Source organism: Pararge aegeria, chromosome 25 (genome assembly GCF_905163445.1).
Source record: "Pararge aegeria chromosome 25, ilParAegt1.1, whole genome shotgun sequence".
NCBI classification, from domain to species: Eukaryota; Metazoa; Arthropoda; class Insecta; order Lepidoptera; family Nymphalidae; genus Pararge; species Pararge aegeria.
In genome coordinates, this window is record NC_053204.1 from 1,840,083 (window position 1) to 1,857,396 (window position 17,314).

A 17,314-nucleotide genomic window follows, 5' to 3' on the forward strand; every position below is an offset into this window, starting at 1 on the left:
TTGTTTTCGCGTCTTACGTGCAGCCTCCTAACATTAAATATATCTTCATGACATAGACTATACAATAAAATTAAACGAAATCATTATAATTTTAATAACTTACTATTTACATTTCAAACATATATACCTAACATATATATTTTTAAACTTCTTTACATTTATAATAATTTTGGTGCGAAAATAAGGTACACTTGCGACGATATATATTAAAACTTTTTTTTTATAATAAAAAAAAGTACTTTTAATTTTTTTTCAAATATATATATATATATATATTTGAGCAATTATATTAAACATGGCACGTCATAATGATGAATGTTGTTAGGCATGCTTCTGGGTTCAATTTTTAAGTATATAAAGTCCTAACTAATGAATGTGCCTACCTGCCTGAAAAAAAAATCGGCATGTCCGTGTCAGGCAGTCTGACGCTTTTCGATGAATAAACTTATATTGTCAACAAAAAAAAGTAAAGTATAACAAAACAGCCTACATGAGTAGATAGTAATGTACCTAAACACTGTTGTGTACTTTGTCGGTTGAGCGTCTGAGCGAAAATTTCAGATTATTAAGATTTTCTCTCCCAAGCATTGGTCGTCTAATTCTTTTTATCTTTTCGGCTTTGCTTTTGTGTTTTATATTGAGATGAAATCGTTTGAGAACTAAAAAATAAAAATTTAAAAATATTTCTACTATAAATAAAGTAACGTTAATATATAATGTATGTATATAAAATACTTTTCAATTATTATTTGGAGTATGTACTTACCGCCTTGTTCTATGTGCAAAAAATGGTTTCTTTGGTCATGAATTCGATCATGTTTGTGAATTTCTTCGTGTTTTTTATTGAATAAAAATAGTCGGGAAACTCTTGATGGCAGCGTTTTGTCGATTGTCGATGCTTGAATTTGTTAGTACTATTACTTTATCGGGGAAATACTGATTGACTATGAAACATAACTATGAAGTCTCACAATGCAACCCAACGGAGTGTAAGTTCTACCAGATAATTGAACAATTTACATGTAGATCATTCAGATTGATGGAACCAACACTGTGTGTTAGGATTCACTGTGAAATTTCATTGTAAATGTTCGTCAGTTTGGGTGCAAGTAACTTTGAACATAAATACTGAAAGATTATTTAAAGTTTACGCCACATTCATGGGCGTACCTAGCTTCTTATGGCCTATGGGGTGAAATTGAATTTTTTTTTAATAAGATCGTCCGCGACTGTTTTGTTATACACACTACATGAAGTTTTAGTAATATCAAGTGTAGTGTATAGAATGATTCGTCTTTATAGCTAGTCTATACTTAAAATAAAATTGTAATGGGTGAATTCTTAACATTGAAGATTTTTAAATATTTTTTAGCGGTTCCTCTTTAATCGATACTGAAGCAAAAACTGTATTTTTTTTAATTTTTGTCTGTCTGTCTGTATCTTGGCCGCCATACATTTTTAAAAGAGTTCATAAATTATTTTCTGCGATATATTTTTTTTTTCGCGATACAGGGGGAGGGGGTAAATGACCTCCCCTGGGTACGCCCATGACCGCATTCCTTTAAAATCTATTTCTAAGTTACTTTATCAGATTTTTATAGGTATTGGAAAGCCAACGTTTTGTTTTGCTTGTGTTTATTATTAAATACGGTAGTTGTTGTATACGTAATGAAACTAATTCTATTTCAATTGAAGAACATTCGACTTAAAATTTTAATTACACGGAAGAATTAAATTTACGAAATTCAAATTCAATTTAATTATAGTTTAATGTCGATTGAATTATAATTAAATACAAAAAACTAAACTGTAAATTTAATTTCGTACTATAGATTAAAAATTAACGAAATTTCATAAAACAACTACCGAATTCTCTCGTACCTGCATGTATTTTAATCACAAATGTTTGTGGTCTTTTCCATTGATGTTATAAGTTAGAAATGGTAGTTACCAAACTGAATTCATTACACCGTCGCATACAATAGCGAGCTGTCTATATCTGACGATGAATATCGAAAAGTGCTCTCTTTCCTTCTCAATAAAAATACATGCCATCATGCGTTCATCTTGTAGGAGGCGTGTGATTTACTGTGACGTATTATATTGTGACGTCACAGTATTATGTACAAATACATTTGCGTTCTGTGTCATCAATTGTCATCACTAATTAAAATGCTTGGTAATGCAGTTCCACCTTTTTTTTTATTCAACATTTAAAAAAGAAAGAAATTCTTAATTGTAATAATTTTTTATACTTCTAACATCATTGGGTTCGATCAGAAAATTATAAATTAATTTTGCATATATAACCACCCTGAATTAATTTAACGCAGCCCTCATCTCACCTAGGCAATAGAGATATATAGAGCTTAGAGTCACCGCGATGCTCTAATGCAGACAGCAACTAAAGTGGTATACCTACCCAAAATTAATTTAAAATCTTGCATATGTACTAATGGTAGTGTTTAAAATGAAAGAAGTTTTGTTGTGTTGACATGTATTTAATGTATTTTTTTACCATGTAACTACAAGTACCTACTACCAATGCAATGTCTAGAAATAAGAGACAAACTAAAAATATAAAATTGTTACATTATTCTTATTAAAATTATGTAAAATGCTAGAGTGCCTTTGTTATGTTTCGCCGAGTATCATAGGCATGGTTTCGTGCTGTATGTAAAGTACGTGTATCTATGAGTTATGCAAACATTCACTTTTGTATCAACATATATTACTGTAAAGTTACATATGCTTCAGTAATAATGTGAAATTTACTCACATTAAATATTCATCTGACCAATAACGAGCTCCAAGTGGTTAAGGTAGCAACGATATAGGTCACAAATATTTAACGCAGGTGACAGTAAACGGTTGCGAAAAACAGTAGCCCTACCATACATTGTATGCTGTGAATATCATAATACAAGTATATTTTGAGCGTGATTTCGTTCATTTTGTATAATGTCAGGCGTATGCAGTTTAGAAGTAAATGTTGTAAAATCATTAAACAAGTCAATCGCTTACTCTTACCCGAATGTTATTTAAATTGAATGCATATAATCATCAATTAAAAATTTAATGCTTTCTTCAAACTTATTTGAATGCAATAAAATCCCACTAAAACTTCAATGTATTCAATTTGTTGGAACATTCAATTATTCGCCTCGCCTTTGAATATTCATCAGTATCAGAGCCATCATTAATTTAATTTTACAATAATTACTGCTAAAAAGGGATAAAGGATTTCAACAGTGCCTACTGTCTCATTTTTGTTAAATTTTCTTATTATTTTTTACACAACATTCTTAGCACACACAACAAAAAAACAATATATTATTACGGAAATTATAAAAAAAAACTAATTTAGATATCAATTTCTCATTCCATATATACATCCCACATAAAATATAGTAAGCTACCACGACATCGAAGTCCTAAACGCTAACACATTTTTTTTTTATTAATTTGAAAATATTTCCTAGAGAAAAAGATATGCATCTATTATTCTGATAACAATGGTTTTTTAATCAGCTATTTTTAGGACTATGACTTTCTTTAATTAATTTTGTGCCGACTATAACACTGGTTACACTATGAAAAAAATTATTTATTACAGATATCTAATCAAAATATGAATACGTATTTATATATCAACACAGTGATATCCAGGAATCATAAGACGATGTAAGTTCTGATTATATATAAATTACCAACCATATTTCCTATCACTATTTACTATAAAATTCAAACGAATGCAGGCGTTAAAAAATCTCCAAAAACTATGTTATTTTTGGAATAATTAATTAAGAATTGACGATTTCTATACAATCAGATCATACCACCGTTGATTAGAATTAAGTGCCATATCATAAACAGTAATCATGACAATTTTCACACCAAACACAAACATCTAATTGAAAAAACAAAAAAACTGTGTTCTATTGGTATATAGACGACCTAGTAATTCTAAAAAACCAGTACCTAAATGAGGCACTCAAGTTCACACTTTTGCAGGCAATCTTGAATTGTACACAAACAATTCAATTGGGTTTCCTTGTGGGATATTCTATAAAATTACACTCCATATTTTATTACTATACTCTCGGTATTTAGAGGCGCAGATAAAAAATGGCGTGGAAAAATGTTGTTTTTTTTTTAAATTTAAATGAAGATCACCTGCGAAATATGAACGCACTCAATTAATTATTGTGCAGTCAAGGTCTAGCAAACATTATATATAAGTCCAATCGTCACATTTTATTTATTTTATTTTTATTATTGTTCTTAAGAAAAATTTATAGAAAATCTGTTTACGGTCATATTTTTTTTTCCACTAGTCGAATATAATTGACATCGCAACGACACTTACTACTAGCCTAAAGAAGTGCTAAACTCTATTTTTCTTATAATTATTACACATTTTGGTTCTCAGAAATGGATAATGGTAGCAATTTTGTTCGAAACCAAACTATGGCTAAGCCTAAATTGACAGAAGTAGAGTTGAACGCACATTGCTGCAGTAGACGGTCAACATGTGCCTAAGATGAGTTGTAATTTTTTTCAATAAAACTTTTTCTCCGCTGATGGGTAAGTGTTCCGCTGAAAGAGGTATGGCAGTTTTCAAAATCGAGTGACTTCTGCTAAGTGCATTGTAAAAATTATGTTTCTTAAAATTGGCTTTTAATTGACCTTGAATTGAAAGGCTATTGTGTTCAAAGGGGTGCTCCCCTAGGTATTCTGCCAGTGTTAACACTTGTCGATTAATAACCACCTGTACTTTTGTAGTACAAGTGAAATGGGCCATCAAAATAGTATTGGCACTTTCAGTTCATTTTGAACCAATGTATGTGTTGAGTGAGGATGACGCTGATCCACTTGAAGCAGTGTGCGATCATTTTTACGCTATCGTCTTTTAACAGAGATAGGAATTAAATTTGTAATCTTAGTCAATTTCAACAGTCTAAAGTTTGACACAATTGATACCAATATTAAAATGACCGAATGTTGTATTTCTTGAATTAATAACTTGACATACTATAGTTAAGCTGAATCGTTACATTACGCAAAGGAAAATATTTAATTCCATAATAAAATTGAATTGAGTTTTAATACATTAATTTAATTAATTGATATCTTGTATTTCCAGTATGTAATACCACGCTTAATTTTTAGCAACATTATTAAATTGTTATAATTTTTATTAGTGCTTTTACCTACACTTGGAGGAATTATCAATTTTTTATATGCATTTTAAATTTATAAAATTGCATTAAATTATTAAAGTAAACGTGAATTAATTGAAATAATTCAATTTTTTCAATGTAAGAAAATTCAATTAAATGAATTTTTAATCACAAGTCACCCTTCAATTAAATTTTAAAAAATTACATATTATTGTGGAATGCTAATTCTTATAGTGAATTTCTTTGTTCAAAATTTTAAAAGTTTTATCATGTGATGTTAATTCAAAAAATGTGATTTATATTTATAACTCATTTGCATTATTCCTAAAAATTATGCGTGTTTACTGTAATATGGGGGAGCAAATATCTCGTATTTAAAAGGCGTTTGCAACAGTTCACCTCAACGTCACGAAACACATGCAGATGTGGAAAAGACATGCACACTCGAAAGCATGGGGCCTATATAATATCATTAAAATAGTTCAAACAAAAAATAAAACTCAAAATGGGCTACCTCCATAACCACCGTTACTTTATTTTCTTGTACAAATTCACAACTGACAAGTTTTTGTAACCGTACAACCAAATTACCATGTACGCAAAGAAGACCCGCGCACACCGGCGGGCGGAATGCCTTAAACGAAGCACAATACATTTATTATGGGCATGGTGGGACACTGGCGGTTAACTACCGCGGTGGAATGCACCTAAGTCCATCGGCATGCCCCGGGATGCTACAGCAAGTTAATTTCCTCTTCTCGTCCGCCGGTGTACGCTGGCCCTAATTCGCAATCGATACATAACAAATTCAGAGAAAAAAAATCCACAGCTTTTCGTCTTTGCGTACCACACGTATTCACAAAAACTAATTTATTTTTATTAATTAATTAAAAACTACCAATTAATTTTTTATCCGTCACTAAAAATGGGATAAGTGGCTATATATTATATTTTTCTTAACAGTACCGCTTTCAAAACACTCGGCATCCAAATTTGATTAAAAAAAAAACAGCCTAAAAACGCTTTGGTTTCAAAATATATATTTATACTATTATATAAGTATACAAAAAAGGTTGTTGTATCATTAAATAAATATAATTTTAAAGTAAAATATGCTGGACTGACGAATAAAACCGCCAGTAGAAATCAGCTACAGAAAATATTAAACCGCCAGTGTTTGAAAACGGCACTCAAATAGAATGATAAGAAACTAAAATCTAAATGTTACCTTAATTAATTAAAAATGGGAATAATGCTTATAAATTCTAAGCCGCTCGACGAAATAAACCGATAATCCAAAATGCGCTTCGCATTGGACGGTATGTCCAAGAAATAAAAAACTAAAAATTATATAAAAAAAAAAATTAAGTGAAAAAGAAAAAAAAATGGAAATGTAATCGTGTTACTTGAGAATTGTTACTGTGTCTAATATTATAATAAAGAAAAAAAACTACCTGTTAATGTCTTTATATGAGTGAAATAGATCACAAATTATAAAAATATTATTAATGTCACACAAACTTTCCTTGTTCTTGTATGAAGATGTGTCAAATTTGACTACATAAGCGAATAAATGAAATTACATATAAAAATCATTCTTGAAAGGAAAAATGTTTCTTAAAAAAATAGTGTCTTTTTGTGTTTTAATGAAAGGAGAGTTAAAAAATTACATATTTTTGTTATGACAAATAAACTATGACGTTTAAAAAGTGCAGTTATTTTTGCACAAAAATTTACCTAATTGATCAAGTTCTCAAGAGAAGTTCGTGTGACGGCAAAGGAATTATAGAAATGTTGCCATTGCGGGGAAAAATTACCTTACATTCAGGGTGTTATTGTAAATGTGGTGCCAAAGAAATAATGTATTTTTTAACTACACTTTTTTGTGGTTATTATTTTTGTTTTGGCAATGGCAATCCCAACTTCCCCCCTCCCCCGCACTCGTAGTGGTGTGCCTGTGTGTGTCTATGTGTTGCCGTCCGTCTTGATATGTGTGTTTGTGTGTGCTCCGCCAGATCGCCGTTAGCTAGAAAGCAAATACGTTCATGTAAGTTGGCATGTATTGACACAGTGCGATCGTACCCGAAAAACATACTTGAGGAACTGTCCCTGCTATTCTGTCAATATGAAAATAAACTGTCAAATTACACACATTAAATTTATTTTCCATTTTATGAATCGAATCGAAAAAAGCAGAGTTACGATTTTAAATTAAAAATTATATTAAAATTTTTATAGAATTTTTGAAATATATATTCTGGTTAGAACCTCAATATTTGTTCGTCTAGATCGCAAATGTTAAGTAGGAATAAAGTAATTAAGTATGTCTGTAAAAAAAAAATCATTAAAAGTGAAGGGGTAGAAAAATAAACAATATATTGAAAGTGAAACGAACCAAAAAACAGAGAAACGAAAAAAAAGAACAATAAAAAAACCTAGCGAATACCTCGACTTAAAAGGCTATTACTAATACTGGTAACTCACTAACTCCTTATTTGTCTTTTTGATATGTAGGTAAGTGACTATTTTTACCACAATACACACACACGCATTAAATAATGTCGGTAAATCGAGAAGCATCGTTCGAAATACAAAAAAAAAAACCTTAAAAACTTACATCTATTTTAAAAGACTTTGTAAAGATTTATTAAAATGTCTATATTTTTAGCAAAAAAAAAAACAGTTACATTTCAATTGCTACATATTGTTTTAATGTATTTCGAGCGGTTAGAATACTTTTCAATTTACGCATTTATTAAAAAAAAAAATACAATTGACATATTTCACAAACAGGACAAGCGAATACAGATTGTACAGTCGAGCACGAAGTGTCTATTTTATTTGTATTTGTAATATAATAATTTACACTACAAAATGTTTAGCATTTTAAGTACAAATCTAAATTCATTAAGCCTATTTAAAAAGCAATTTAACGATTGCATCTCGTTAAAAATATACGACGTTTGTGTTCGACTGCACATGCTTATTTTAAAAATACTTCTTAATAATTAGATATCTATTTAGAATCGAAAATTGACGTTGCAGTCAACATTAATTGTTTTTTTTTTAAATTAGATATGTCATTCCATTTTACGTTTTTTTAAATGAAATAAGAACCTACTAATACAATTATGTATCAGAAATAATAATTATAACTGTGGTTAAAATCGAATGCATTTTGGATGATTTTTTCTCATTCGTGTCATATTTTATAAAGGTGAAATTAACATAGTAACAACTTACATTACATATTTACTAATAATCCTAAAACTTTTAATAAATCTGAGCATAATTTATCTTCATTTGTCAGATACCATTTATTTATTTTTCATTTCATCTTTAAAATTGACTACAGGAAAGTTATACGGAATCCTAAACAAATTTACTACGTGAATTATTTTGGTAATATGAAATAAACCTAAAGGAATTTTCTATTAAAAAAAATCCCAAAGTCATAAGTAACTATCTACTATTTATTTGTGTTTGTAACGATTATAAACTATCTATCTATTTTGAGACATCTGAACTAGTGCGCCAATTTAATGTAATCCTTAGATTAAGAAAAAATAATGCATTATTTTTTATTATTTTTTCACTGACACTTTTATACGCGATTACACCCCATCTTTTACCTATGGCGAAAATAATAATGGACTTTATGTACATTTTTTTTAAATACATATTTAAAAATTGTTACCTAACACTTTTAAAACTTTGGCTAATTATTTTTGGCATTGATAGTGTGATAAACAGAAAAATAATGAAGCGTACGGCAATGAATTAAAACGTATATTTTTCTAGTGTAATTTTTGGTTAAAAATGTATACGAATTTATAAATAATATATATAATTTTCATTTCGGAAAGTGTACAGTTTATATAAGAATATATAATATCGTTAAAACGGAGAGGGTTTATTTTTCTTTTTTCAAAAAAGGCGCCACCTATGTTTGCCTGTCAAAAGCTCAAAAAAAAAAAATTGTGAAACAAAAATAAAGTTTTAATCACGCTGCACCTTTCAATATAGCTTCGCAGGCAATCTTGCGAAGAATCCTCATCATCATCATATCAACCCGGTTAGTTACCGGCCCACTACAGAAGGGTCTAGGCCGCAGTCCACCACGCTGATCCAGTGCGGATTGGTGGACTCCACAAGCCTTGGTAACTCTCAGGCATGCAGGTTTCCTCACAACTTCTTCACCGTTGAAGTAAGCGATATTTTAATTGTTATAAAGATGATGCGCTGGAATAGGTGCGTGCTTGGATTCGAATTCGGCACCACAAAAGTGTAGCCGAAGTCATAACCACAAGGTTATCACCGCTTACAAGATTGCTTGTGAAGATATATATATTTTTTTAATTGTTTCATAATCTTTATATAAAATATATTTTAATCTACCTCTTATCCAATTCAACAAAGGCTCGAGCCTCCAGGGATTTAGGATAATTGAATAAAAACAGGAATTTTCCAAGCAAACATATCATGCGTTCTATAACCTCTATGGTCCCTACTGTAAAGAGTTTTAAAATATATGGAATATTATAATCTTCATTAAAACAGTCATTTTTATCCTCGAAAATAATCACATTCATAAACATCGCAGTCTAAAGTCGACCAAAAATTTTATAAGTAGGTTTTTTTTTTTCAACAAAATTAATTCCATAATAGACTTATGAGACCCTTAGGGGCAGCGATCACGTACAGGTTTGGCAAGCTATTTATTGGAATGCCCTTTGCAATACCGGGGAATGCTGCAGCATGCTGTTATCGGAAATAACATTTTTTTAATACCAATAGTTTTAGTCCCCCACCCCAATCCCCCCCCACACTCCCGTGCAGAGAATAATCCTTTTCTCCGGCACGAGGTATATAACGGGAAGAATTTACCCAAATGCTAAAGCCAAAGGCTCCTGCGGCAAGTCTTTGTAATATCGATGATACATGATAACGAAATAAATAGAAAAAAAAAATCCTTCCTAATTAGTGAGCGCTTACCCTAAGGGGGCCTTAAAGTCTCTCGTAAACGATTAAATCTCCAATAAACCCCTATTTACGTAGGAGAAATCAGAAAAATGCAAAATCCCCAAAAAAAGCTAAATTTAGTTAAAAAATTTATTAACAGAATACTATTTTGTAGTTAGAAAAATCTTTACTTTACTTAAGTTACACTTGTCCGACCCATAGGCATAACGGTACGATTACGCCATGACCCCCGTAAAATATTTATCATTCCCCGTAAAGTGCTTCGGAAAACTATTATTTTTAGGCCGGCAAACATCTACTGTACATATTATTATATATAGAGAGAAAACGGCAGAGTAAAACTTATACCACAGTAATATTATACATTTTTATGATTATATTAGACATTTAAAATTATAACATCAATAAATTTATTATATACTTTTCAACTACATACAGGTTTGCGCAATATTATACCAGCAATTGAGTATATTATACCGTTAAAACACATGTATAGTTTATTACGCGTTTTGGCCGGTCAAAATGCGTATTGACCAGTGAACTTCCCACAAAATTTGTATGATTTTAAGTGATTATCATCAACAATAACCACGCCAGGGACCAATTCTTTGCCCAGTTTGTCCGAACTTTGGTAATCTGCCCCTCGAGCCCTTATTGAAGCCAATTGGGAATACTGCTGATTCCACAATCCAAGTCTTTAACGGTTTTAGCACGCAGAGAAAAGTACGTGCTGGTCCTATTTGATTAATTAAAGTTTTGACTTGATTTGATTTTAATTCAAGACATAAGGCACGACTACGCGGGGTCACAGTGATCAGCTCCCGAATTCTGGTAATTACTTGACAATTCTCAACTGTCAACCTCAAGCAAAATCTGCGTCTACTGTTTACAATTCCTGTACTATATTGTTCTATTGAGTTGAAAGTTAGCGATCTGTCAGAAAAATTACACAATACCCAACCTTATAAGAATTTAATAAAATTAATCTAATGTATAATAGCCAAGACCTTTAGATTATAACCAGCAAATTGCATATTAGACTGGTTAATTCCCGGTAAATTCCCATAATAACCGTTACTAAGATTTTCGTTCTGACCGGTAAATACGCGTAATTAATTGTTCATGTGTATTAACTGTAAGCACTTTATATTTAAACGATAAATTTTATTAATGGACAAGTTTAGGCTCGAACTATACTTTGCTCCTACATCACGGTACGGTTCGATTTCGGTACGAGAATAGGAAATATTACTGTGGTAGTAATATATACAAAAACTATACATGGACTAAGGCGTCAATACTAAAAAAAGATGTTAACTAAAAACTGCGTTTATGGAATTTAGTTTTCGATGATGAAAAAGTATATAAATAGTATTTCAGAGTGGCAGAAAAAAGCATTTTTTTTTTAAATTAGTAGGCACGATATCTCTCTTCTCTTCTCAGCCCATCTTATGGGCGATCTTCCGCGAAAGCGAGGCACGATATATTGATACCGAAATCGATATGTCGATGATGAAACGTACCGTAAACGATCCGTACCGTGCCGAAACAGGTCGCGAGTACAGTGCTAATTTTTTAGCTTAACGCTGGAGTTACGTTAATATGTCAAAAGGACAGTGCCAGATTAAGGATCACACAACCAAAAATTTCATAAATATCGCGCTTACTTTGACTCTGGTGTCCAAAACTTATGGACTAGTTTCGCAATTAAAACTTCGAACAATTTTAAAACTTTGACCGAGAGATTTAACAGTTCTAAAGGAATTTTAACATAGGCTCAGTGATCAGTAATAAAACAGCTGGATAAATGGGGAATAGTTCTATTAGATTTTCTGGCACTGTCCTCCGTATGGAGTTGCCAAACCATGAAATTTGAGCGTCCATATAAAATGACAGGTTTACGGTAACGAAAACTTTAAAACTTCCACTAAGGGCGTTTATAACAAAAACATTTGCCTCAAATGTTGCCACACTAAAAAAGAATACCAAATCGACTTAACATTGGTCCGTCAACGTACCTACACAATTTACAATTTATGACACACTCATGTCTTTTTCAACACTTTGCATTTTGAAACACATATATCATATATATATATATATATATTTATAATATGTTTAATATAATATGTATATATTTTTTTACACAATTAAATACTAAAATCTCTTACGTTACAGCGCTATTCACGGAAGTTGGAACTGTATCAATTTAATTTACAAATATGTCGGCTTTTAGGCCGTTTTACGGCCGACAAGTTGCGTGTTTAGCCCCACTCGTTCGATGTGTGTCACATTAATTCGGTGTATGACCCACAAGTTTGTCGTATGGCCCAATATGCTGGTATATGACCCATTATTTCGGCATAAAACCCACTATTTCGGTGCGTTGCATACTAGTTCGGAAACAAAGAACGCACTCATGAAAAGTTTTAAACGCACGCAGGAATTAAACGCAAAAGTTAAAAGTTAACCGATCACATCCATTGAGTGTTCTGGATTAGGGAAACTATTTGATCAGCTTTGACCTGAATTCTTGAAAACCTTTATGACCAAATGCTCGCGAACATATTCCTGCCTGTTTTAGACCAGCTCGGCAACTGGCTTCCATCGAGGAGATTAAAGGGGACAACTTTTAAAGGGGCCAAAAAAGTGTTCCAGCTTGAAAATTTTTGAGCCAGAAGACTTTTTGAGCCCGAATTCCGCGAAAATATTTCTGACTGTTTTAGACCAACTTGGCAACTGGCTTCCTCGGCAAAGAAACAAAAAGTTTTCCAGCTTCATCGAGAAAACTTTTATGGACCAGAATACTCGCGAAAATATTCCTGACTGTTTCCGAACAGCATGTTAACTGACCTCCCTGAGAAAGAAACAAAAAAGTGTTCTAGAATGGAAAATTTTTTGATCAGCTTTATTCCAGGAGACTTTTTCGAGCCCGATTACTCGCGAAAATACTTCTAACTGTTTCAGACAAGCTAGACAACAGGCTTCCTTGATAAAGGAACAAAAAAGTTTTCCAGAACGGATAATCTTTTGATCAGTTTCATCAGGAAGACTTTTTTGAGTACGAAACACCTTGATGAGTGTCTTGAAGTCTCTTTTGGGCCCGAGCAGTTGCCGGGTAACCGAGCGCTCCAACTTCCGTGGCGCGCGCGCCTGTGCTACCGCTAGTGGGGCGCTTACTAGTAGTCGTGCTCGAGGCCGTTGTTCTGTCCCGGCCGCGCGGCGTCCTGCGGCGGGCTCTGCGCCTTGGCGGGCGGCTGGCTCTTGCCCTGGCCGATCTGCCGCGACGACGAGAAGCACAGCTTCATCACGAACGGGAACTTCGCACCTGCAAGCGTGGCCACGGGATCTCATGATAACAGTGATATCTTTAATGCAGAATCAAAGCGGTGACATGATCGACATCTCATTGGGTAGCAGCTCGACTTCACTTTCGGGCGAGCCAAGTTCGAAACCCAGCTGGTGCTGGCCCAGAAATCTCTATTCTATTCTATTTTTCTATGTGCGTTTTAAATAATTGAAATATCACTTGCTTCAACGGTGAAGGAAAACATCGCCATCGCATGCCTGAGAATTCTGCATAATGTTCTCAAAGGTGTCCGGAGTCCACCAAGCCGCACTGGTTAAGCGTGGTTGACTACGGCCTTAACCCCTTCTCATTGTGGCAGGAGAACCGTGCTCTGTTGTGGTGGCCGGTAATGATGAATATTACTTGGACCTATGTTATGTTCCTATCATCAACATCATCATCTTCTTAACAACCGATTACCGGCCCACAACCTGTTGGCCAGAGGCTCATCGCATAATGAGAAGGAGTTAAGGAGACAGTTATGGAGAACTCTCAGGCTTGCAGGCTTCCTCACTATGTTTTCCTTCACCGTTGAAGCGAGTGGTATTTTAACATAACTTAGAAAAGTTAGAGGTGCGTGCTGGGATGTGATCTCGGCCACCCCGGAAACTGAAGCCGAAGTCTTACCCACTGGGCTCTAATCGCTTCCTTAGTTACTTCCAATCAAAAATTCTTAAATATATCTTCAAACTAATTGCGCCCCCTGGCGCATGGATCCCGAGAGACGAATGTCTCTACTCTACATGCCAATGTGCTGAGGGGAAGCTATAATACCGTTCCCCGAATTCGTCCGCGTGAAATTTCTAAAAAGTTTGCTGTAATTTTTATAATTTATATTAGTGTTTTTACTTGGAGGAATCATCAATTTCATAAATTTTAAATGCATATGAAAAATTTCGGAACAGACAGAATTTGAAATTTTTTATATGCATTTTATATTTATGAAGTTTGCTATACTACTATAACATACTTCAAACGCTCGCTTTGGCCGGCTGCCTCGGGCTATCAAATGCTATTATTTTTTTTTAGTTCGACTCGTAGTCCCGGATAGCACTTTGAAACAAATTGACAAAAAACAAACTCTTTGGCTATACTTTCAATCACGAATTCAAGATATATTCATATATTCATCCAACCTACATCTCAATAATGTATGGATGAATTTAAGTAAAAGGCATATTCGGCCACTTTATTAGGTTTTGCTTTCTAAACAAGTATTGCAACAGAAACCGAAAAAAAAAAACTCAAAAAAGGAATGAGCAGTAAGATATACCTGGATGCTGTATGGTGGCGTGGTTGCAGGCCATGATCGCCATGACCGATTGCGATATGTTCTGGAACTCCATCAGGCCCGAAGACGACCTGGAAGTACGTCATGAGTGAATGAAGTAAGACATGAATGAATGACGTAAGACAAAAAAAAACTTTTTAATTGGTGCTCGTTTCTCTAGGAATCACAAAAAAAACCCTTGTAGCTTTATGCATATTTTCCCGATACCTAGGAAACGCTCGAATCGGATGCGTAATGATTTGTTATGCATTAAGAAAAAAAACGTTTCTCAACTCTTAGATGATGACTAACGACGTAAGTCGTCATCTGAAGTTACGATACCGATTCAGCGTATGTTTAGGTAACTCGTAAACTGTCACTTGACTTACATTCGGTATTTTTTTAATAATATGATCCCATCGGTAAATCCATATGAAAAATTAAAATTATGATGAAACAAACACAAAGTAACAACCTGTGGCAAGAAGCATAGACAAGTTGGGTTATATGATTGCCTCTTTGACTTTGATCTTCTTTGACAACGCGTTTCTTAGGCATTGTCTTGAAAACGGGCATTAGTTTTAAGTCTACGAATGTAGTATCGCCATAAAAATTATCATCTATGTATATTATGAAAATTAAGCTTAATTTGCTTATATCATGGATTTCGGCAAAGTAACGCCTGCTTCTATCCAATGTCATCTATGTGCCTATTCGAATAAAGAAGTATTCGACTTTGACCTTGAAACTGCTCAAGTGAAGTGACCTTGAAACTGTAACGCGTCACGCTCTCACCTCTCGCTCTTGAGCGGGAACTTGGAGATGGTGTGCGGCGGCGCCACGCCGTAGTCCTGGAACACCTGGAGCAACTGGTCGTCCGACACGTCGGGCGGCGTGTTGAAGAAGTGCAACACCTGGAAAAGATCATCTCATCCCATTTTTGATCTGACCGGGGCTAGTTATAACCCTTCTTTCTTTTTTAAGCACTCGGCGGCCAGCTAAGCTACCGGAGTGAGATCGTCTGGCTGGAGTGACCCAGCGGGGAGCCGTACCAGCAGTGGCGTGCATAAAGGGTATGCACAGGGTATGCAGATGATATAAAATGAAGAAAATCTCCAGTGCGAGTTATGAAAAAATTCAGGATAGGCATTGTTAGAGTTATAAAAACCCTACCCTTAAGTGTTTATAACTCTTACTGGAGATTTTCTTTATTTTATATCATCTGCATACCCTGTGCATACCCTCTGTGCACGCCACTGAATACCCGTGGCATTATGGAAGGTTTCAGCCGACCAATTACGGAGACAAGACCAAGGGAAGAACAAGAAGAAGAAGAACCCTTGTTTTATTTGTTTGTGGCGTGGTAGAAAAAGCTTCATTGCTACCTCCGGTCCTTGGGCAGGACGGAGGTTATGTAGGACTCCCTCCACGGTAGTCCCTCTTCTTGGCTCTGATAGACGACCGGGGAATTCTAGTTATAGCCCTACCAAACCATTAGGGTAGAAATTAATTATAAATAAAACCTATAATAAAAAATTTAATTCCAGCAAAAGATTTCTAGTTCTTTAAGATTAATTTTAAAATATAAATATAACCTTAAATAAACTATTTAAAACTAAATAAAATCTAAAACGTCCTCGAAACCACCGCAGCGAGGCATAGTTCCTAAGATGCTGGCAGCATTGCCCCTTCGGATGGCCAAACTAATTCGTTGGCCAAGGTAACTGCCCGCTCTAGGATCACCGGTAGACTCGATAACCCTTTTCGATAATTCTTTGAAAAGGGCTCTTGCCTCCGGACCCCACGGTCCCAAAGTCTCTACTCCAAAAGGCACAAAAATGAAGCTGCTATCCAGGTTATCTTTTGCTGGAATAAAACCTATTAAATTATTAATAAGTTTTAATCGCCATTAACCAATTAGGGGAACAGATTTAATATAATGGCTATACACTAACAGGTAAGCCCGCTACCATCTAAGACTGTATCATAGCTTAACAGCGCGTGACTTGTAGAAGAATAAAAAAAATGGTTTTTTTAAATCAAAACATTTATACAACCATTTAAACGTAAACCATTTTTTTTATAATTCATTTTTTCTTTCATTAAAAAAAATGGTTGTCTCCAAGAACCTATCTATTGATATCCAAAGATCTTACCTTTGAGGGGGGCTGTATCCGGTTCTTGTGTATGGAGGCGGGGGTGAGGAAGCGATTGTTCTTGTTGCCCACGTAGTCCTTGAACGAGGGGCTCTTGTCCGGCAAGGGGTAGGGGTTCATCACCTCCGAGAGGTACGCCTGTTTAGAGAACCTGCGGAAATAATACATCGATATCGATATAGATAGAATTTTTTTCAACGTCGCCTTTTGCTTTTAATTTTTTGATGAACATGAATGTTTTCCAGTGTCTGTGTTTTTATCTATATATTATAAGTATTTATGTGTATTATATTCATAAAAAAAAAATATTCATCAGATATCTTAGTACCCAATACACAAGCTACATATATATTTTTTTTATATATACTAGCTT

The 17,314-nt window shown here is 33.8% G+C and overlaps 1 protein-coding gene across 5 annotated transcripts in view; it reads right to left on the minus strand.

Moving 5' to 3' along the window:
* Positions 1-5,689: 5,689 nt before the first annotated feature.
* The window catches only part of LOC120634789 (heterogeneous nuclear ribonucleoprotein L), a 442,186-nt gene continuing 430,561 nt past the window's right edge, over positions 5,690-17,314 (minus strand). For all 5 annotated transcript variants that reach the window (XM_039905592.1, XM_039905591.1, XM_039905590.1 and 2 more), the window contains 5 exons: positions 16,942-17,092; positions 15,581-15,699; positions 14,789-14,877; positions 13,347-13,494; positions 5,690-7,209 (listed from right to left, as the gene is read on the minus strand). In XM_039905592.1, the coding sequence (XP_039761526.1) occupies positions 7,206-7,209; positions 13,347-13,494; positions 14,789-14,877; positions 15,581-15,699; positions 16,942-17,092 (511 nt within the window). In that variant the 3' untranslated portion in view covers positions 5,690-7,205. The remainder of the gene's footprint in view (positions 7,210-13,346; positions 13,495-14,788; positions 14,878-15,580; positions 15,700-16,941; positions 17,093-17,314) is intronic.